The 24,228-nt window shown below is 43.7% G+C and overlaps 1 protein-coding gene across 4 annotated transcripts in view; it reads left to right on the plus strand.

Annotated features, from left to right (window-relative positions):
- LOC139575924 (spondin-1-like) overlaps nucleotides 1-7,888 on the plus strand; it is a 148,377-nt gene extending 140,489 nt beyond the window's left edge. For all 4 annotated transcript variants that reach the window (XM_071401381.1, XM_071401382.1, XM_071401383.1 and 1 more), the window contains exons 12-16: nucleotides 3,054-3,224; nucleotides 3,686-3,853; nucleotides 4,338-4,502; nucleotides 5,500-5,793; nucleotides 6,703-7,888. In XM_071401381.1, the coding sequence (XP_071257482.1) occupies nucleotides 3,054-3,224; nucleotides 3,686-3,853; nucleotides 4,338-4,502; nucleotides 5,500-5,793; nucleotides 6,703-6,866 (962 nt within the window). In that variant the 3' untranslated portion in view covers nucleotides 6,867-7,888. The remainder of the gene's footprint in view (nucleotides 1-3,053; nucleotides 3,225-3,685; nucleotides 3,854-4,337; nucleotides 4,503-5,499; nucleotides 5,794-6,702) is intronic.
- Nucleotides 7,889-24,228: the final 16,340 nt, after the last annotated feature.

The raw sequence follows: 24,228 nt of genomic DNA on the forward strand, positions 1-24,228 counted from the left end.
CTTTATGAGTGTGGACGTCATCTTTGTTAGCATTTCATAGGTTATTGCAAAGAAAACAGGGAAAGATAAAATCTGGTTTACTGCAGGTCTTTACTAGTGTTGGGTCATCGATAAAGCCCCCAGCTCGTTTGTAGCTCAGCCAATAAAGTTGTAGCAGCATAGAGGTGAGAGGGACACTGTGTTTCTGAGACAAGCCTATAAAATGTGTAATGGGCTAAAGCTGCCGGGAGGCCACAGTGGATACTAAGGCTTTATTAAAAGACACATAACAAGTTATGAGAATACACACAGCGGCGTCACGTCTTTGCTGCTTGCAGTGAAAGACTAATGAATAATAAAATAGGTGTGTGTGTGTGTGTGTGTGTGTGTGTGTGTGTGTGTGTGTGTGTGTGTGTGTGTGTGTGTGTGTGTGTGTGTGTGTGTGTGTGTGTGTGTGTGTGTGTGTGTGTGTGTGTGTGTGTGTGTGTGTGTGTGTGTATGCATCAGTGTGTGTAAGAGCCCATGTGTGTGTATGAATCAGTCTGTGTGTGTGTTTGTGCGCACACACACACACACACACACACACACACACACACACACACACACACACACACACACATGGGCTCTTACTCTGGGCTCTTATTCATGATTTGCTTATTATTAATGATTCATTAATGATTTGCTCATCTTATTAATGATGAGCTTCTTTATAGAGCAGAGCTTAATGAGTCTTTCAGTCTGGAGAGGGTTTAGATATAAATCCATGTGAGTCTCACCCAGAATGACTCTTATCCTCCCTCCCCTCCCACCTGAACATAATGAAACAACAGCAGGGGGTAGTTATTAATGAGGAGAAACATGTCTGTTTCATAAATGTGTTCACAGCTCATGCATTTTCAAAGCTCTTGGGTAACACTGTGGGTACAGGCGTACTGGTACAAGCTCTTGGGTAACACTGTGGGTACAGGCGTACTGGTACAAGCTCTTGGGTAACACTGTGGGTACAGGCGTACTGGTACAAGCTCTTGGGTAACACTGTGGGTACAGGCGTACTGGTACAAACTCTTGGGTAACACTGTGGGTACAGGCGTACTGGTACAAACTCTTGGGTAACACTGTGGGTACAGGCGTACTGGTACAAACTCTTGGGTAACACTGTGGGTACAGGCGTACTGGTACAAACTCTTGGGTAACACTGTGGGTACAGGCGTACTGGTACAAACTCTTGGGTAACACTGTGGGTACAGGCGTACTGGTACAAACTCTTGGGTAACACTGTGGGTACAGGCATACTGGTACAAACTCTTGGGTAACACTGTGGGTACAGGCGTACTGGTACAAACTCTTGGGTAACACTGTGGGTACAGGCGTACTGGTACAAGCTCTTGGGTAACACTGTGGGTACAGGCGTACTGGTACAAACTCTTGGGTAACACTGTGGGTACAGGCGTACTGGTACAAACTCTTGGGTAACACTGTGGGTACAGGCGTACTGGTACAAACTCTTGGGTAACACTGTGGGTACAGGCGTACTGGTACAAGCTCTTGGGTAACACTGTGGGTACAGGCGTACTGGTACAAACTCTTGGGTAACACTGTGGGTACAGGCGTACTGGTACAAGCTCTTGGGTAACACTGTGGGTACAGGCGTACTGGTACAAGCTCTTGGGTAACACTGTGGGTACAGGCGTACTGGTACAAACTCTTGGGTAACACTGTGGGTACAGGCGTACTGGTACAAGCTGTTGGGTAACACTGTGGGTACAGGCGTACTGGTACAAACTCTTGGGTAACACTGTGGGTACAGGCGTACTGGTACAAACTCTTGGGTAACACTGTGGGTACAGGCGTACTGGTACAAACTCTTGGGTAACACTGTTGGTACAGGCGTACTGGTACAGACTCTTGGGTAACACTGTGGGTACAGGCGTACTGGTACAAACTCTTGGGTAACACTGTGGGTACAGGCGTACTGGTACAAACTCTTGGGTAACACTGTGGGTACAGGCGTACTGGTACAAACTCTTGGGTAACACTGTGGGTACAGGCATACTGGTACAAACTCTTGGGTAACACTGTGGGTACAGGCGTACTGGTACAAGCTCTTGGGTAACACTGTGGGTACAGGCGTACTGGTACAAACTCTTGGGTAACACTGTGGGTACAGGCGTACTGGTACAAACTCTTGGGTAACACTGTGGGTACAGGCGTACTGGTACAAACTATTGGGTAACACTGTGGGTACAGGCGTACTGGTACAAACTCTTGGGTAACACTGTGGGTACAGGCGTACTGGTACAAGCTCTTGGGTTACACTGTGGGTACAGGCGTACTGGTACAAACTCTTGGTTAACACTGTGGGTACAGGCGTACTGGTACAGACTATTGGGTAACACTGTGGGTACAGGCATACTGGTACAAACTCTTGGGTAACACTGTGGGTACAGGCGTACTGGTACAAACTCTTGGCTAACACTGTGGGTACAGGCGTACTGGTACAAACTCTTGGGTAACACTGTGGGTACAGGCGTACTGGTACAAACTCTTGGGTAACACTGTGGGTACAGGCGTACTGGTACAAACTCTTGGCTAACACTGTGGGTACAGGCGTACTGGTACAAACTCTTGGCTAACACTGTGGGTACAGGCGTACTGGTACAAACTCTTGGGTAACACTGTGGGTACAGGCGTACTGGTACAAACTCTTGGCTAACACTGTGGGTACAGGCGTACTGGTACAAACTCTTGGGTAACACTGTGGGTACAGGCGTACTGGTACAAACTCTTGGCTAACACTGTGGGTACAGGCGTACTGGTACAGACTCTTGGGTAACACTGTGGGTACAGGCATACTGGTACAAGCTCTTCTAATGGCCATTAGCTGAAATAGATGCTCATAGTCTCATATTGTCTTATTATGATGAATGAGACTAACAGGAGGTCCTATGATGTAGACTGGTTGATTATATAAAGTGTGATGTAGCTACTAACACTGTAAGGACATTCAAATCCTGAATGCAACTCAAATGCCATAACTGACTGTGACCTTCTGCACTTTGCCCCTGACTTCTCAGAAGGGTCCACCTGCACAATGTCAGAGTGGATCACCTGGTCTCCGTGCAGCATGTCATGTGGGATGGGCCTGCGGTCCCGGGAACGCTACGTCAAGCAGTTCCCTGACGATGGCTCTGTGTGTACCTTGCCTACTGAGGAGAACGAGAAGTGTATTGTGAACGAGGAATGCAGTGAGTAGCTTTAACCCCTGAAATCAATGCTTCACAAAGTCATTTATCACAAACATTGCTGCATTTACCAAAGTTTATTTTTTAATCAGGTAAAAAAACATTTTCCCAAGGTATAGGAAACTTTTGATTAATCTGTGTATGCACTTTTCATACAAACAAATCTATGTATTTATAGGCTGTAGATAAATGAGGCTCATTGTGTGCATCAATTCTCAGTGGAAGAGCATCTGCTAAATTATTCAAATGTATTGTTCAAACTATTAGGATGATGTATAATTATGCGTGATTACAGGACAAAGTAATGCATATGTGGATTAAGTTCTGTCTATCCCATTGAACACACCCACTCCCCCTCTCTTCCTCTCCCCCACCCCCCTCCTCTTCCCTCTCCCTTTCTCATTCCCTCCTCCTCCTCCCTTCCCCCTCTCCGCCTTTTCCCATCTGATCCCCCCTCTCTTCAGCACCCAACAGTTGTCTGGTGACAGAGTGGGGTGAGTGGGACTCCTGCAGTGCCACCTGTGGGCTGGGCATGAAGAGGAGGGAACGCATGGTGAAGATGCCTCCACCAGACGGCTCCATCTGTGGGGCTGAGGTGCTGGAGGTGGAGAAGTGCATGATGCCAGAGTGTCGTGAGTAACACACACACACTCCAGCACAAACACTCCCGCACACACACTCCCGCACACACACACACACACACACACACACACACACACACACACACACACACACACACACACACACACACACACACACACACACACACACACACACACACACACACACTCCCGCACAAACACTCCCGCACACACACTCCCGCACACACACTCCCGCACACACACACACACACACACACACACACACACACACACACACACACACACACACACACACACACACACACACACACACACACACACACACACACACACACACACAGCTAAGCATATGCAGGCTTATACAAACAAACACACACATGCACACACACGCTCATCTGCACACACACATGAACACTTGTACACACGTACACACACACTAACACTCACACCACAACAAATGCCAACCAGATGAAATCAGATAGACACTGATTTTGTGTGTGTCCTGTGTGCACAGACACCATCCCCTGTATGCTGTCTCCGTGGTCTGACTGGAGTGACTGCAGTGTGACGTGTGGGAAGGGCATGCGGACGAGGCAGCGCGTGCTCAAGTCTCCTGTGGAGCTGGGAGAGTGTACAGAGGACCTGGAGCAGGTGGAGAAGTGTATGCTGCCAGAGTGTCGTAAGGAACATTCACACACACACACATTGGAGTGAATCTACTTTCTTCATGTGTGGACACACCAACTGAAACAGTACTGCACATGTGTAATTCATAATGATGCTGATTAGTATCTTCATTGTGCAACTGAGCATCCGTCTGCTTATAATACACTCTCTATCATATCCACATGCACACACACGCCACAAACACACTTATAACACACTTGGCTTGTTAGTGTGTACACATCTGTTTGACATCTGCGTTAAGGGTGCCCATAGTCTCATCTCCAGCCCAAACTCTCCCAGAGAGTGTTATTATGAGAATACCCTGGTAGGGTATTAGCAGGTTTATATGAGAGGGAACATTGGAACCCAGAAGTGCCCATGTGCTCTCACATTTAAGCCTGACTTAATAGGTCATATATATATTCTAGTCAGGTACGAGACTGGCAGACACATTACCATAGGAAAATAATCTCTTTCTCCTCTCCTTTCTTCTGTTCCCTAGAAAACGAGGGAGCTAATTTAAGGGCTGTATTGTGAAGAATGGGATTAAAAGGCAGAAATAACCAGCTTTAACTTTGGCAGACATGTCATTGTATTGGGGTGAAAAAGCTTGTTAACTGGTCTTCCTTCAGTCTTAGTGAGGGGATAAAGCTGGCTGTATTATTCTGGCCAGCACTAATCATCCTTGCAGTTCGTAAGAATGTTCTCGTTCAGGACATAAGTCAGAGAATTTGTTTCCAGGGGATTCATATTGTGTTATGTTTAGAACAAGGAACACTAATGCAAAGTCATGACGTGTATCTTCAAGCTTTCTTCCCATATTAACTCTTCACCTTTCTTACTCCACCCTGTCCCTCTCTTCATTATCTTTCATCCCCCCTCTCTTTTGTCCCTGTCTCTCGCTTTCTATCCCCCCCTCTCTCTCTCTCCTCGCCATCGCTCTCTCTCACTCCTCTCCATCTCTCTCTCTCTCTCTCTCTCTATCCCTCTCTCTCTCTCTCTCTCTACAGCGACAGACTGTATGGTGTCAGAGTGGACGGAGTGGTCTGAGTGTAACAAATCCTGTGGTAAAGGTCACATGATCAGGACACGCATGGTAAAGCTGGAGCCTCAGTTCGGAGGGGACTCGTGTCCCGAGACTGTACAGAGGAAGAAGTGTAAGATCAGGAAGTGTAACCGCGGCGGTGGCCAGGGCCAGGTCAACAGCGACGAGAAGAAACGACGCAAGGAGGCGAGGGAGAAGAGGAGGAGCAAACAGGGGGGTCGACAGGGGGAGGAGACCACGTCGACCGCTGAACACCCAGGTTGGTGGGACTCATTATCACCACCTTAACCATTGTCAGCAGCAGTGTTATAGTCATTATAATTTGCATAATCATCAACGATGTAATCATCATCACTGTCATCACAATCATAGCAAGCTAAATCCTAGGGTGTGGATACATGCACATAATAATGTGATTATTGTGGATAGTCAGATTAATTTAATAGTTTGATTAAAACGTTTACATGCTTTGCATGAAGAATGTCCCTATTAATTCTGTTTACATGGACACATCTGAAATCAGGCTACCTGATGGCACTCTGATAAATGTAGAAAATCTCCAATCAAAATAAAATATTTACCACAGCGAACATGTTATTTGTGGGAAGCATATTTGATTCTGAGTTGGGACATATAAAGTTTGTTTGTGAAAACCAATTTGTAAGTCGCTCTGGATAAGAGCGTCTGCTAAATGACTTAAATGTAAATGTTAAATGTAAAACTACTTCTAAGACACGTACATTCAGTTGTTCCGAACACACTTTACTCGCTCTAAAGAGGGAGGCTCTCTCGGCTGGTGCTATCACAGATCAAATACCCCGCTGGCACGCCGATTAAGGTCCTAATAATTAACAAAAAAAACAATTGCTCAGAAAACCAGATGTTTTAATCGGCGTATGCGTACTTCTTTTGACCTTCCCCCGATTAAGATAAGTAGAGTAATGTGTTTAGATGACTATTATAAAATCTACCTACTGCCATGATCAGTTTAATATTGCATTATTAGTGTGCATGTAAATGTACTCATAGAAAACTAAATCACAGTCAGTTTTGATAGTCATTATCTTCAATATGATCATTGCTATTCTTTAACAAGGAACAAATTTCCATGAAAATGTATAAAATGTCTTTCTCCATGCCTTCTCTCGTTCTCTTTCTCTCTGGTCAGGCTGTAAGATGAGGCCATGGTCCAGCTGGACGGACTGTACCAAGCTGTGTGGCGGGGGGATTCAGGAGCGGCTCATGACAGCCAAGAGGAGGCTTAAGAGCGCCCAGCTCCCCAGCTGCAAGGACAGGAAGGAGATCCGAGCGTGTAACGTGCACCCCTGCTAGATGGACCAAGTTGAGCGGGACGGGATGGGATGGGTACGGAGTGGGTGGAGGTTGCCCATAAACACTGGTGTGAGCTCAGTTGTTTTCCCCTCTGACAGTTCAGGTTAGGTTTGGGGATTGTAAGCTGATCCTAGATCTGTGCCTATGGGCAACTTGGTTATGAGACGGAGCGTGAGGTGGCATAGTGTCACTCAATGATCCAATGCACTCTGTTTAGGACTGGCACGGACCTTAATTTCTCTTGGTTTAATCCAGGGCTGAGTCTGAAGATTCTAGATTGGGGAAGGTACACTGGTTCTGTATACACCTCTAGTCAGAGTTTGGAAAGAGTTTAGCAAATTCTGAAATGACCCATCCTTCAAGGTCAAAGGTCATGTGTTATTTTACAAGAAGGAAGGAATTCCCTTGGTCTCTTCTCGAGTCTAAAACAAACAGCCATTTCAAGAGAGAATCTAGGCTTCCCAAAATAATGCCTAGCCTCTGATGAACCTGACTGATTTTCCTCTGTTCGTAAATTAACTAGCTCTGTTACATATAGGATTCTTCTGCAAGATTACTGTAAACTTGTTGTGGTATTATATTCTTGAATAATGATAATGTTGAAAACACCAATTGATTTAATAGGAGATAGTACTGTTAGGCTATATCCTGTAGTATCCTCTTTGGTAGTGTATATTATCCCAGAACTTAAAGCACAGTTACCCAGCCATTCCAGCATTTTATAATCCTTCAGAAAAAAAAACATGTTTCTAGGATCAAGAAATCTCCTGTATGACTTTTTACTCAGCTGTACTGCTGTTCATGTAGACACACTGCAAGAGAAATCTCTATGATTTTGTGCATTGTTATTATATTTTTTTTGCTGTGGATTTTTTGATAAGAATATCACCCAAGAGTCTTACCAAAGTCTTGTGTAGATGTTTTTTACCTGTCTTTACGTCTCTTTTTCCTCTGCTCCTCTAACATATTAATATTTTGGAATATATCACCTTTACAATAAAAGTAAATGTTAGAAATTGTCATATGGATGTTTATTTTTCTTTGAATACCATTTATATTGAGGTAAATGTATTATATTACGTTGAGGTCCATATTCATGCCAGGGTTTACATACCAGGGTTTACATACCATACATAAACCAGTGCACTTCATACTCTTGGCCACTAGATGGAGACTATAAACTGATTAGAAGTGAGTTCCTTTAAATTTTTTAATTTTTTAATTTCGCCTTTATTTAACCAGGTAGGTTAGTTGAGAACAAGTTCTCATTTACAACTGCGACCTGGCCAAGATAAAGCAAAGCAGTTCGACACATATAACAACACAGAGTTACACATGGAATAAACAAACATAGTCAATAATACAGTAGAAAAAGTCTATATACAGTGTGTGCAAATGAGGTAAGATAAGAGAGGTAAGGCAATAAATAGGCCATGCTGGCGAAGTAATTACAATATAACCAATAAAACATTGGAGTGATAGATGTGCAGAAGATGAATGTGCAAGTTGAGATACTGGGGTGCAAAGGAGCAAGAGAAATAAATTAATACAGTATGGGGATGAGGTAGTTGGATGGGCTATTTACAAGTGAGCTATGTACAGGTGCAGTGATCTGTGAGCTGCTCTGACAGCTAGTGCTTAAAGCTAGTGAGGGAGATATGAGTCTCCAGCTTCAGTGATTTTTGCAGTACGTTCCAGTCATTGGCAGCAGAGAACTGGAAGGAAAGGCGGCCAAATGAGGAATTGGCTTGTGTTTGGCGTGTGCTTCCTGGTGGGTGCTGCTATGGTGACCAGTGAGCTGAGATAAGGCTGGGCTTTACCTAGCAAAGACTTGTAGATGACCTGGAGCCAGTGGGTTTGGCGACGAGTATGAAGCAAGGGCCAGCCAACGAGAGCGTACAGGTCGCAGTGGTGGGTAGTATATGGGACTTTGGTGACAAAACGGATGGCACTGTGATAGACTGCATCCAATTTGTTGAGTAGAGTGTTGGAGGCTATTTTGTAGATGACATTGCCGAAGTCGAGGATCGGTAGGATGGTCAGTTTTACGAGAGTATGTTTGACAGGTAGAGTCAGTAAACCAGTAGGTGCCCATCTAAGCCTGTGCCATTTCAATACACTTTGGTCATGCATAATACTGTAACAGCATACTTGACTATCATGACCCATTTTTCTCAACCCATAACCAGAGATATGTGAGTGTCTAGGCAGGGAGCTGCATAAGCAGCACAGTAACACTGCTCTGCAAAAGGGTGACTTCCCAGTGGTGCAGTACATACACACATTGACCAGACGGTGGCAGAAGATACCTATTTAGTGTTGAGCCTTGAGGTGTTGAGGGTTTTATTTTTTTAGGCAACACTGTGATTAGTGCTGAGTGTGTGTAAAGGTCCACATATTAGGCCACTTCACTCTGTCAGAAATGTATGGAAATCCAACATCAGTCTCATACAGTGAGACATGTGCCTCGTCCCATCAGCGTTTGGCCCTAAACACAGTCACGAGGGCCATGCTCAGTATCCAAACATTAGGAAACGCTGTAGATAGAAATGTCATGAATAGAGCTGACATGATTCCTTATTATACATGTCAGAGAGGCATGTTTGTTCTACATGCTATATTTCTATGTGCTATCTGAAAGTTGCACAACGTTGTGCCTTGCTGAATGCACCCATGTTGCTCATAGTGTGAGCTTGTCTTCTAAAGATATTCACAGTGACACAATCAGGGACAGTTAGTTGCCAGCTTTGCTCATTAAAGCAACATGCTTTGGTTTCAATTTGTGTCTCCATTAAGTAGTATTTCCCTTAAACCAAGCAGAAGTAAAGAGAGGGGAAATAAGTGAACAGAGATGTCATGCACTGGCAGCCATCTTGAAGAAATTATTTAAATCAGTCTGACTCGACCTTTGACAGCCTGGGGGATATGATGGTGTCCTATGGGTGGTGGAATTCAGAAGGAAAAGGTGAATAATGCAACCCAAACACACTTTACAATGATATACACAATGCCATTGCCATAACAACCACACATTGGGTTCACACTGCAGCTTTGGGAGACTTCCAACATGAATTGTCAAGGTGATATCTGCTGACATATACACTAAATATCCATGGTGATAGTGGCTAAATGGGAGAAGAGAGATGTGATATAAAGAGTTGCATAAGATTGTTGTTGCCATCTTTGTACTCAGATGAGTGATGCTGTTGATGTGTGAGTGTGCGTGCTTGTTTGCATGTGTGTGTGAGTGAGAATGCAGCACACGGCGACTCGTCTCAAAGCGCTGCCCCCGGACCTCATCAGGCCTCGTTTTTTGCATTCACTGTTGCCACAGCAACCACTCACAGCAGATCATAAGCAGCTCTCCAGGACTCGCCACTGCGGGCCTATTTGAAACGTTGCCCACAGTAAATAAGGGCGGTGCTACAGCTTTACACACACAGACTGGGGGCAGTGCAGTGGTCGACTGTGTGGGAGTGTTCCAGAGTGCCCACAAGGCATCCATCAACATGAACTGTCTCTTCTCTGACATAGGGCCAGCTTTCTTGCCTCTCTCCACATTCTCTCCCTGTTTGCAACAAGGCAGGATAGGTGGGCTCAAAATAGATGTGATGTCTACCTCTCTATCTCAGGCTGCCTTTAGGCTACTGCTGGTGAGATCTCAAGTCGACTGATGAAAAACTTTGAGTCCAATGAGAAGTATTGCTTCAGTATGTTAAGTGCTCTGTGGTATAAACATTGATAAAGCCACTAGTTGGAAAAGCCTCCTTTGTGCTGCAATGGCACTGCATAATGTATGGTGAGACTCTTTACATTCCTCTGCATTCATTTGCATTGAAAATCACTCTGATTGACTTACGGTGTAAAATGACTGTGCATAGTGTGAAATTGGCATGAATAGTTTTACATTTATATTAACAGTAGAGAGACTGAAACAGTCATGTGGAAATGGAGCTGGAAGAAACAAAATAGTAAATCTGCCCTAACATCATGATGCTGTACTGTAATTGATGACTTATGGTGATATATCATCACAGAGTAATCTAAAACATTCATTACGAGACATTTAATATGAAATACATATCTTTCCAGGGGTCCTTTGGTGTTATTTGAAAAGTAATTGTGCGCATTGAGATTCAGGCAATAAAGTCTTTTGGTCCTGCATCTGTTTTCAGTATCTTTCCGAAAACAAATCTAAATAAACCCAACACTTGTTTTAAACACAGCAGGTGGCTGCTCGTACATATGGAGCTCGTACATATGGAGCTTGTACAATTCCTGATATGGAGTCAGTTAGAAAATGCCAAAAGCCCTAGAGCTGAAAGCAATAACTGTTGCTATAGGAGCTGTGATAACACATTGTGATACGGTTTTATTTAACTACCACACAAAGCGGAACCTAGTAGATAAGCAATGGAATTCCAATTTGGCCAATTGCATTATGCAAGTGTTACATGCTTTCAGTGAATATTAATGTGAATACTAATTTATGACCAAACATGGCTATTCTTATTGGGTACTTGTATGAGCTCTGATCAAATATATCAAATGACTGGAAAGCTAATATTACAGGTATTTTACAGTATAGCACCTTATACCCTCTCATTTGGCAAATGTGTATTTTCTTTCATTCTCATGTAATGGGTGTCTGAATTCTCTTTTTAGCTGCAGTGATCAGAATGGCTTGGCTGCAGAAGCAGGGCATGGAAAGGGTTAACCACATACACATCTCAGTCTAGTGTGTCTCAAAGGAGAGATGTGTCTCTCAGATAATTGTCATGTGATCTGCCTCACACTCAAATCAACCCATTCGCTGACAGACCGCTGACAGACCGCTGACAGACCGCTGACAGATCGCTGACAGACCGCTGACAGACCGCTGACAGACCGCTGACAGACCGCTGACAGAACGCTGACAGACCGCTGACAGATCGCTGACAGACCGCTGACAGACCGCTGACAGACCGCTGACAGAACGCTGACAGACCGCTGACAGACCGCTGACAGACCGCTGACAGAACGCTGACAGACCGCTGACATACCGCTGACAGACCGCTGACAGAACGCTGACAGACCGCTGACAGACCGCTGATAGACCGCTGACAGACCGCTGACAGATCGCTGACAGACCGCTGACAGACCGCTGACAGACCGCTGACAGACCGCTGACAGACCGCTGACAGACCGCTGACAGACCGCTGACAGACCGCTGACAGACCGCTGACAGACTACAAGAGGAAAGAGAAAGAAAGAAAGGGAAAATAAAAAAACAATAACTTGATTTTCAATTTTAAAACTGCATTGGGAAATACAGCAGCTCTTTCCTTCCCTGGCCAGGCTCTCCATCCGTCTGGAGAAGGAGTCAGAGGAAATCTAAGATTTCATAAACCAATAAGCCAGGCTAGTAAAAATCAATACGAAGACCAGACCTCCAGAAGCTCTTTTCCACAAATGTATAGACCTCAATTGGGCTCCATGGCAGTGATATAGTCATATAGGGAGGGGAGGGGACGGTGGGGAGTACTGACTACGGCTGTTCATATTAATATTGGTGCATATGAAGAGTGATAAGTGGCATGGCAGAACAAGGCTGATGTCTATAGACTGGCACAGAGCTACTGAGCTGCAATGCCATAATTTAATGCCAGTGGTGTAAAGTACGTCGTTTTTTTGGTATCTGGACTTTACTTTACTATTCATATTTTTGACAACTTTTACTTTTAATCCACTACATTCCTAAAGAAAATAATGTATGTTTTACTCCATACATTTCCCTGACACCCAAAAGTACATTTTGAATGCTTAGCAGGACAGGAAAATGGTCCAATTCATGCACTTATCATAAGAACATCTCTGGTCATTACTACTGCCTCTAATCTGACAGACTCACTAAACACAAATGCTTTACTTTTCAAACTTAAGTATATTTTCACTATTACATTTACTTTGATACGTAGGTATATATAAACCAAATACTTTAAGACTTTTACTCAAGTAGTATCTTACTGGGTGACTTTCACCTTGACTTAGTCATTTTCAAATAAGGTATCTTTACTTTTACTCAAGTATGGCAATTGCGCACTTTTTCCACCACTGTTTAATGCCTATTCAATCTTTGCTTTGAAAAGCGTGGATGACCATTTGCATTCGCCTTTAGACTGGAGAGAAGCACGATGGGCATATCTAAGGGGGGTCAGGCTCAAAGAAAGTAGTGGAATTCGGGACATTTTTATGGAGTAATGAATAGAGACACTGGACATTGTTTTATTTTTACAGGTGTCATGTAGAGGCTGAGTCATTCAATATCATGGTTGAGTTTAATTTATAAGTTGCTATGTATAGTTTGTTTAGTCTTGTTTACATTTTTATATAAATGTTCAATTTTATTTCCTGTCTTTCTTCCCCCATGGCTAAAAGAAAAACCCCATCCTGCCGATAGCAGAAAATAAATTCCCTGTCATGTTATCTCGCTGTTGCTTGGGAAAGGCATTTCACGGGAATTCACCACGCACTAATCAGAAATTGACTGCCGTTCCACAGCAATGCCAAAGGACTCCAAACAATGTGGCGGTTGCCTTGGTAGCCGCTGGTCATTGTTTAATTAAAAATAGAGGAATGGATGAGTGCAGAAATAATAAAAGAGTGTTTAATAATGTATTAAATAATAAAGATGATCGTTAGACATAACAAATGTCTGGCGTAACCTAAACCCAAACGATCCCTTTCTCTCCCTCAAGCCTCAATGAAATCTAATGAGTTGTTTCCTCTCCACTCGCTATTTGTTTGTCTCTCACTCTTTCTGTTAGCCATGATATCAACAAAGTGGAGGTCCATGAAGTCCACAAATATAGAATATTCCATATCTTATTGGGCAAGAGAAAACCCAACAGGTGGGTGGTCAAGCCTGAGGAAGAATGTATAGGTTAGCCTGAGGGTGTATCCATATGTTGGTGTGTTGGATTCTTCCCCCTGTGGTGTGACACCTCCTGCTCTCACACACACACACGCACACGCACACGCACACGCACACGCGCACGCACACGCGCACACACACACACACACACACACACACACACACACACACACACACACACACACACACACACACACGCACGCACGCACGCACGCACGCACACACACACACACACACATGCACGTTCACACACACACATGCATGTGCACACACACACACACAAATGCACGATCACACACAAACTAGAAACCCACATGTACAGTCATGGGAAGAGTACACACACTCACACCCATTCCTCCTCTCTCCCACACTAACATTCATCCATCTGCTCTGCTGCATTTAGATAAAGAGTGTTTGCTATGTGGCTCTAGGGTCTCTGCCTTACAGCCTCTCCCCACGGTTCTCACTTATACATACCCTCACACTCTGCTGGCTCACCGCTCTTATCTCAACACCCCAACACTTATAACTCAAACACCTAGGAGGGTGTCTATGCCCAGTCAGGAATCACACAAGCTAGTCTGAGGGGATCTGGACTCACACCCACAGAAAATCACAACTATTCAGACTGGAAGCCTAAGATAAGAGTGTAATGGTTTGGCCTGCATATATACAGTATATATATATATAGATATAGATATAGATAGATGTACAGTACCAGTCAAAAGTTTGGACACCTACTCATTCCAGGGTTTTTCTTTATTTTTACCATTTTCTACATTGTATAATAATAGTGAAGACATCACAACTATGAAATAACACATATGGAATCATGTAGTAACCAAAAAAGGGTTAAAAATGTTTTGAGATTCTTCAAAGTCGCCACCCTTTACCTTGATGACAGCTATGCACACTCTTGGCATTCTGCCAACCAGATTCATGAGGAATGCTGTTCCAACAGTCTGAAGGAGTTCCCACATATGTTGAGCACTTGTTGGCTGCTTTTCCTTCCCTCTGCGGTCCAACTCATCCCAAACTATCTCAATTGGGTTGAGGTCGGGTGATTGTGAAGGCCAGGGGCCTCATTTATAAACATTGTGTATGCACAAAAGAAGGCGTAGGCCACTTTCTAAGCATTTATAAAAAATAAAAAACTTGACGGGAGAATGTGCGGTCCTCCACAGATACTTTGACCTATATATATGCACATAAACTGGAGAAATGAGAAACTGCGACTCCGATGGCAGAAGGATGAAACTCGGGAAACGCTTTAAAATTGATACCATTTTGGAAAATAAATCGAAATATTACCTCTCACGTTCTATATATGAAGAGTTCCCTGCAGTGCACACAAAAAAACACAAAAACATGATTTAGGATAAAAAATACAAAACGGAGATATCTGCTTTTGCAAAAGAGCCCCTCAAATATGTTGTAATGCCCGGGGTGTAGTGGAGGAAGGAGTCAGACGCAGGAGACAGAGAGTTCAGAGTAGCGTAACTTTAATCACCACAGAGGTGAACACGACGCCACCAAAACCAAATGCCCCAACACACAAGGGGAACTAAATATACCGAAAATATAACGTACACGAACCGTGACATACAAGCATGTACAAACAGTACACAAAACAATCCCGCACACCCAGCAGGCGGGCCTGGGTAATAAAGCCCCACTAATCAACCTAACTACAAACAGGTGTAACCAATAAACAAACAAGGAGGGGGAAGAAAAAATCAGTGGCAGCTAGTAGGCCGGTGACGACGACCTCCGAGCGCCACCCGAACAGGAAGGGGAGCCACCTTCGGTAGGAGTCGTGACATATGTTGTACAGTTTAATCGGGAATCATATTTAATTGGATCTGTAGTTATTAACTTCTTGACGCTAGGGGTCAGATGATTTTTTTTTTAAATAACGTTCCCAAGGTAAACGGACTATTTCTCAGGTCCAGATCGTAGAATATGCATATAATTTACAGATTAGGATAGAAACCACTCCAAAGTTTCCAAAACTGTTAAAATATTGTCTGTGAGTATAACAAAACAGATTTTGCAGACGAAAACCTGGGGAAATCTAACCCGGAAGTGATTTTTCTTTTTTTAAATCTGTGTTTCATTTCCCGTCTTTCTTCCATTTAAAGGTGTATCAACCAGATTCCTTTTCCAATGGCTTCCTCAGGCTGTGACCAGGCTTTAGACATAGTTTCAGGCTTTTATTTTTTTAAATTAGCGAGATTTTTCAAAACTAGTCAGGTGTCCTTTGATTAGTTCCTGCGCGTGAGAGGGGTAGCTCTCCATTTTCTTTCTTTCTTTTATTGAATAGGTTACGGTCCGGTTGAAATATTATCGATTATGTATGTTAAAAACAACCTGAGGATTGATTATAAAAACATTTGATATGTTTCTACAAACATTACGGATACTTTTTGGAATTTTCGTCAAACGGAACGAGGCTGTATTTTTCTGAACATAACGCGCAACCCAAATGGCGTTTTTTTGTTATAAAAGTAATATTTATCGAACAAAAAGAACATTCATTGTGTAACTGGGAGTCTCGTGAGTGCAAACATCCGAAGATTATCAAAGGTAAGCGATTCATTTTATTGCTTTTCTGACTTTCGTGACCATGCTAATTTGGGGCTAGCTGTTCTAGCATTGATTGATACACTCACAAAAGCTTGGATTGCTTTCGCTGTAAAGCATATTTTCAAAATATGACACGATAGGTGGATTAACAACAAGCTAAGCTGTGTTTTGGTATATTTCACTTGTGATTGCATGATTATAAATGTTTTTAGTAATATTTGGCGCCCTGCAATTCAGCGTTTCCGCTAAAGGGATCCGTAGCGCAGAGAGGTTAAACAATACTTGCATGTTATGAATTGTATTCTCATAAATAATAAGGTAAACAGTAGGACAAATTACGTTGAAACTGATGCCATTTTCGATGCCTCAGTCAGGCAGATACGAGTGCACAGTTTCATATATTGTTATCACATGTTCGTTGCGCAGAAATGTCAATGTGATAATGGCCCTGTCATTGTCAGTTACAATTGTCAGTTACAGGGTAATCAGGGTAATTGACAATCAAATGGGTGGGTATTTAAAGGCATGCCATTACAATGTGTAATGATACACAATGGCTGCTTTGGCACTGTTGGAAGATTTGGCGAATGGAATAATTCGGAGAGAGTGAATTTTCAGAGACCAGCAAGATTTACTGGCCAATGATGATGAGTGGCTTATGAGCCGGTTTCGATTACCAAGAGCTGTTCTCTTGGATCTCTGTGCTGTAGTGGGCTCAGCTTTACAGCGAAACACCCGCAGAAACCAAGCCGTGCCTGTCCCACTTCAACTCATTGGCAACCTCTAATAGCACCGATGGTGTCTCTTTGCATTTGCAGGACTGCATCTGTGAGGACACGGCCGCTGGAGGGTTGTGGAGACGACGGGGCTGGGCGCACTCAGCTCCTGCTCAGCTGCAGCACCACCGACCCCGCTGGAACACGCAGCAACTAAAAAAACAAAAGAAAATGTCACAATTGTTTGTGTAAATAAATATTTAAATACAACTTGAATGCATTTGGTTTACTCTTTTCAAACGAGGGAATACTAATTACATACCTGAATCATCCGGTGCGTCTTGCATGTCCATGTCCCCTCCACCTCCGTCACTACTCCACTCAGGAGGGATTCCCCTATAATACCGGAAAGTCACTCATCAAGGGGGTTGAGCTCTGGTGTCCCCTTTCCCCCGCCCCTGGCACAAACCCTTTGTCTGTGTGTGACCATGTGCCTTTTGGCCTCCACTTTTATGTCGGAGAGGGTCCGACCTTCTGAGTCAGCAGCATTCACAGCGTCCGCCACATGCTGCCACTCTAACGCCTTTTTGGCATTTGTAATGCCCACACTGTGTCCACTGAACGATATATTTTTTCTTGCTTCAACCTCCACTACAAGAACTTTCATTTCACTCTGGGTGAAATTTCTTTTTTTAGCCTTTCTGTCGGGATTTGCCGTCATTGTTGTCATGCAGTCCGTATGGATTAATATTAATTAGGGGTGTTTCACTGACTATTTATAGGCAACTATGGGCGTTAAGAGGGTGGGGCAAGACACTCGCTCACGTGTGCCAAATTTCGAGTTGATTGTGATTTATAAAGGGAAAATGGCGTGGGACGTGCGTGCGCACTGTTATAAAATCTGAATATTTTTGTGCCTAAGCACTTTCTGTGTTTCGTCCGTAAGCCACCGTTTGACATGATTCCTCCTCACAGTTTTATAAATGAGGCCCCTGGCCATCTGATGAAGCACTCCATCACTCTCCTTCAAATATCCCTTACACAGGCTGGAGGTGTGTTTTGAGTCATTGTCCTGTTGAAAAACAAATGATAATCCCACTAAGCGCAAACCAGATGGGATGGCGTATCGCTGCAGAATGCTGTGGTAGCCATGCTGGTTAAGTGTTCCTTGAATTCTAAATAAATCACAGACAGTGTCACCAGCAAAGCACCCCCACAACATCACACCTCCTCCTCCATGCTTCACGGTGGGAACCACACGTGCAGAGATCATCTGTTCACCTACTCTGTGTCTCACAAAGACACAGCGGTTGGAACCAAAAATCTCACATTTGGACTCATCAGATCAAAGGACAGATTTACACTGGTCTAATGTCCATTGCTCGTGTTTCTTGGCCCAAGCAAGTCTCTTCCTTTAGTGTCCTTTAGTAGTGGTTTCTATGCAGCAATGAAGAACTGATTCACGCAGTCTCCTCTGAACAGTTAATGTTGAGAAGTGTCTGTTACTTCAACTCTGTGAAGCATTTATTATTTTATTTCTGAGGCTGGTAACTAATGAACCTATCCTCTGCAGCAGAGGTAACCCTGGTTCTTCATTTCCTGTGGCGGTGCTTGATGTTTTATGTGACTGCACTTGAAGAAACTTTCAAAGTTCTTGAAATTCTCCGGATTGATTGACCTGATTGTTGTTTTTCTTTGCTTATTTGAGCTGTTGCAATAATATGGACTTCATCTTTTACCAAATAGGGCTATCTTCTGCATACCACCCCTATCTTGTCACAACACAACTGATTGGCTCAAAAGCATTAAGGGAAAAAAAGCTGTCATCAAGGCAAAGGGTGGCTACTTTGAAGAATCTCAAATATAAAATATATTTTGATTTGTTTTACACTTTTTGGGGGTACTACATGATACCATATGTGTTATTTCATAGTTTTGATGTCTTCACTATTATTTTACAATGTACAAAATAAAGAAAAACCCTGGAATGAGTAGTTGTGTCCAAACATTTGACTGGTACCCCCCCCCCTCTCTCTCTCTCTCTCTCTCTCTCTCTCTCTCTCTCTCTCTCTCTCTCTCTCTCTCTCTCTCTCTCTCTCTCTCTCTCTCTCTCTCTCTCTCTCTCTCTCTCTCTCTCTCTCTCTCTCTCTCTCTCTCTCTCTCTCTCTCTCTCTCTCTCTCTCTCTCTCTCTCTCTCTCTCTCTCTCTCTGATGAATGTAAATGGAATGCATAGTTTAAAAAGTAATGATTGAACACTTGACCTTTCCTTGATGTATTAAACGTGGAGTATAACCCTTTCATACTTATTCGGAATGTGGTATATTTGATTGAACGCACCCCACATATCTCTAAATCATATTATGACCACTGCGCTATGTGTTAAGACAAATGACTCACTCAATTCAACTTGCCAACAAATCTACAATCACATAATCTGGACTGATATAGGAAAGGCATATGATCCATACTATACTTTCTCAGCCAATACAAAACAGTTCCCATCATGTGCCAACGTGTGTTTGCATCTTTATTTCCATCTAACTTTCATTTAACCAGGACTTTAAGGTCTTGACTGTTTCACAGCTGGTTAGAATGGTCTGGTGTTGAAGTGATTTATACATACAATTGGAGAGCTTTGAGATTCTGATCTAACATTTTAGCGGCAGGTTTTTTCCATGACAATATAACCTGTGTTATACTGTGTCATATCCATGTTATTAAGCACTGTACATGTCCCATGTGGCTCAGTAGGTAGAGCATGGCGCTTGCAATGCCAGGGTTGTCGGTCTGATTCCCATGGGGGACCAGTACGTACAAGTATGAAAATGTGTGCACTCACTACTGTAATTCGCTCTGGATAAGAACATCTGCTAAATGACTAAAATGTTATGTAAATATAATAATCTAGCACTCATCTGCAGTACTTTTCTAAGAAGAACCTGTATATTAATACAACTTCACATTTACGCATTATTCATAACAAGTGTAAAAGGAGTCCTGTCCAGAATAATTACATTTGAATGATTGGATCTAGCTACTCTATAACAAAAATGTAATCTTATGCAATATTGTGATTGCAATTGCAAATTGAGTCCAACCCAATCATGGTCTTTCTTTGATGGAGACTGAACATCCATTGTTATGAGACATTGCATCAGTTATGAAGACATTACACCATGCATCTCCCATCAGTCATCCTGTTATTTTGTGATGAATGTCTTCTTTTCCAACTGATTCATGTTCCTGAGAATCATGTTGTCTTGAGTGTACCGCACAATCAAACAAGCCCAGCTCTACTCTGCGGCTTGCACCCCTTGGTTTGTGTTTCCGTGGCAACAGCTTCCCTTCTGCCAGAAATTGCGGTGTGTGGGTGTGTCTAGTGGGTGTGGGTGGGCGTATCAATGTGCGTGTGTGTGGCATGTGTCCGTGGGTGGGAGTGCATGTGTGGGTGGGAGTCCGAATATCTGTGTGTGTCCAAACATGCATAGATGTGTGTGTGTGTGTGTGTGTGTGTGTGTGTGTGTGTGTGTGTGTGTGTGTGTGTGTGTGTGTGTGTGTGTGTGTGTGTGTGTGTGTGTGTGTGTGTGTGTGTGTGTGTGTGTGTCATTGAAGAACACATCTCCGTGTGCACTATTCCACACAGAGGGAGTGTTGGAATCCCACACACCCATATGGAGGCATCGATCAGCTGCTTCCTACGGGTCGGGCTGCCATAGTTCTGAGACAAGGTCACAGTGAATCAGCCCAGCTAAGAGTAGGCAGGAGAGAGAGAGGGAACCAGAACACACTCACGCACACACACACTCATCCATCAAACTGTGATCCACTTAAATGGAGCGGAAAAAGAGGGATAACCTCTTAACTGGCCCCCACGGCCTGTAGTGAAGCCATAAAAAGGTATCATCCGTCCTTCGATAGATTGCTGTTGCTGAGGAAGATTAACAATTTATAATATTGATACATTGAAGGAGGTGGAACTGTCTCCAAAGTTAAGTTACCCTAGGTCATTTGGAAACTTCAGTATTGGGATTTTGCCTACCCTTTCCATCTTTTATTTCCATTCATCTGTGTCACAAACTGCCAGGCTCAAGCTCACACTCTCTGTACTGTCTTTGTAAGTCACAGAACACTCCAACAGGGAACTAGCAACAGGACACTACAGAGACAGCCTTTGGACAGAATATCACTCCACCATGCTGTTACTGTACTATCTTCTATGAGTCATAAAACATACTCCCTATGCAATAGAACACGCTCCCCATGCAAGGCCTGTTTCTCCCTCTGTAAGTTCTCCCTGGTTGTGTTCCCCTGCTGTGGTGTTCTCTCCTTTAGGTTGCCTCTTCCAGTATCCCCTGTCTCCATAGTGTTTCCCCCATTAACCCATAGTCTCTGCATACTGCTCCCGACACCCCTAATGTCCCCTAGTCTCCCCTACTTTAACCCAGCCTTCCTCAGCCTCACCTTGCCACCCCAGCCTCCCTCATCCTCCCAGCCTCCCCAGTCTCCCCTACTGTCCTCCATCCTCCCCCGGTCTCCTCAGTCTCCCCTACTGTCCTCCATTCTTCCCCATTGTCCCACAAGCATCCTCCTGCCTTCCCCAGCACCCCAGCCTTCACCCGCCTACAACAGTCTCTCCCAGGCTGGGTAGAGACAGACGGATGAAACATGGGCCATGACAGCTCGTGCCAGATTACATCAAGGCTCTGTCAATGTGGCTGGCAGGCAGCACAGGGATGGGAATGGAACCACACACTCAGCAGGTAGTCTACTGAGTCTACTCCTTACTAAACTACCAGACAGCATAGTAGCTGATCGGAGCTGTGTAGGGAATGACAATGGCTGTGTCTCATCGATCACAAGATCACCTGAAGAAGGCTTTCATAGTGAGATGAGATATGTGCAAAGAGTTCAAGTGAGGCATTTTGGAGTTTGGGGATTTTGAAATACATTTCTTAACCAGTAGTTATACTGTACCTGGCAGCCTGTTTAGGTGATGGTACTTGATCACGAATGAACACGTGTGGGGTGCGTTTTCAGTAAATGTGCCATGGAATATCAATTATAACCCTTATTATGTGAACATCAATGGGGTTAAAGATCCATCCCTTTAGATTGTGTAAAGGATTTTTGTTTAATGTTTACGTACATGAGACTTAATACAAAATTACTTATAATAGGTTGGTTGCTATACAGTTATAGTACAGTCCTTAAGTTCATAGTCTGATTTGGAAAGTTCTGGATGTCTGACTACATGTGCTCCTGCAGGGAGGGAGTGGAGGGAGATTATCTGTAAATCAAGGTGCAGAGCTCTGTAAAGGAATGGACTATTTTCACAAGGTAATGGCTTCCTTAGCAGAGCCTGGGGACATAAAGCTCTCACTAATGTGTTACTCTCTACTGTGGATAGGTCACTGTCTGTCCATCTGTTAGTTCCACGCGATATCTCAGACAGCAATGGCACGATTTTTATGAAACTTGGGTGAATGATGCGTATTGCCATTGTATTTACAAAATTACACTGATTGGCCCAAGGCGAGAGCTATAGTAATTAACAGAAATGTGTGAGTCACATCAAAGAGGATGAGGTGAAGCGAGAGCGATAACTGGGCCCAAAGTCTGTCTTCTCCAGAAGGTGGCAGTTTTTTTGGGGCACATGACATGGAGTACAGTCAGTGGATTAGCTCAAGAAACTGCAGGGCTCGACATTCAGAGCTGCCTGCTGGCCCGGCAACATCTGCCAGTTAATCAAGCTTTCATATGGCCTACTTGAGCCAGTAGGCTACATTTTCAAACTCCAAAACAAATATATTTGTATTTAATCCTTCACAATCTTCCCGACATCTGACACTTCACACTTGTTATCAACCAGCATTCCCGCTCCCTCTCAAGTGAGCCCCACCTCACAGTATGTTTTGACCAGATCCGGCGCCTCCGCTTGACAACACCTCGCTCCAGAAGATTGACCACTTCGTGGGTGTGTGCTTAGGCGTGAACCTATTCAAGTAAGTAAATGTATTATTAGCTAGCTAGCTATAACAGGCCACTGTGTGTAGGCTAATGAGCTGCTAGCTAGCTAGCCAACTTTACATAATGTACTAAAGCTAAGAAAAATATCATCAGCTAGCTAACTACACATTAGCTTGTTATCTTGACATAAGCCGATTTATAGTTGTAAATTATAAACACATGATCCAAATGCATTTGTAGATAACAACAATGTAAAAGGGTGTAAGGATTTGCTGTTCGAGCTGTCCGAAAAGGAAGTAGGTGTACTAGTTAGATAGGGCAGGTTGTGGGATGACATTATGAAAAGATTCTCAAGTTCTAGTCCCTAGAGAAGAAAACTATGAAGACAGAGAGAGATAATAGTCAGAACTGTCTAATTGTAATTATTATATATATTTTTTACTTTTTACCCCTTTTTCGTGATATCCAATTGGTACGGATGGACTCAGGAGAGGTGAAGGTCGAAAGCCATGCATCCTCCGAAACACGACCCTGCCAAGCTGCACTGCTTCTTTACACACTGCTCGCTTAACCCAGAAGCCAGCCACACCAATGTGTCGGAGGAAACAATGTACAGCTGGTGATCGAAGTCAACGTGCATGCACCCGGCCTGCCACAAGGAGTCGCTAGAGCTCTATGGGACGAGGTCATCCCAGCCGGCCAAACTCTCCCCTAACCCGGACGACGCTGGGCCAATTGTACGCCGCCTCATGGGTCTCCCGGTCTCGGCCGGCTGCAACACAGCCTGGGATCAAACCCTGGTCTGTAGTGACGCCTTTACCACTGTGACGCAGTGCCTTAGACCGCTGCGCCACTCGGGAGGCCTGTCTAATTGTAACATAATGAAGCCTGTTTCTTTGTGATGTTGTCTGTTCTCAGACCTGGAGACCTGCGAAAGCCTGTCTGCAGATGAATGGGTCACAGTGAATGCCCCAAGAGACTGCTGGCACATCATTTTATGCAATGGGTTGTATGTATACTTACAGTGCATTCGGAAAGTATTCAGACCCCTTGACTTTTTCCACATTTTGTTACGTTACAGCATTATTCTATTTTTGTTTTAAATATACCTCATCAATCTACACACAATACTCCATAATGACAAAGCAAAAACAGGTTTATAGAATGAACATTTATAAA

Source organism: Salvelinus alpinus, chromosome 5 (genome assembly GCF_045679555.1).
Source record: "Salvelinus alpinus chromosome 5, SLU_Salpinus.1, whole genome shotgun sequence".
Classification (NCBI taxonomy): Eukaryota; Metazoa; Chordata; class Actinopteri; order Salmoniformes; family Salmonidae; genus Salvelinus; species Salvelinus alpinus.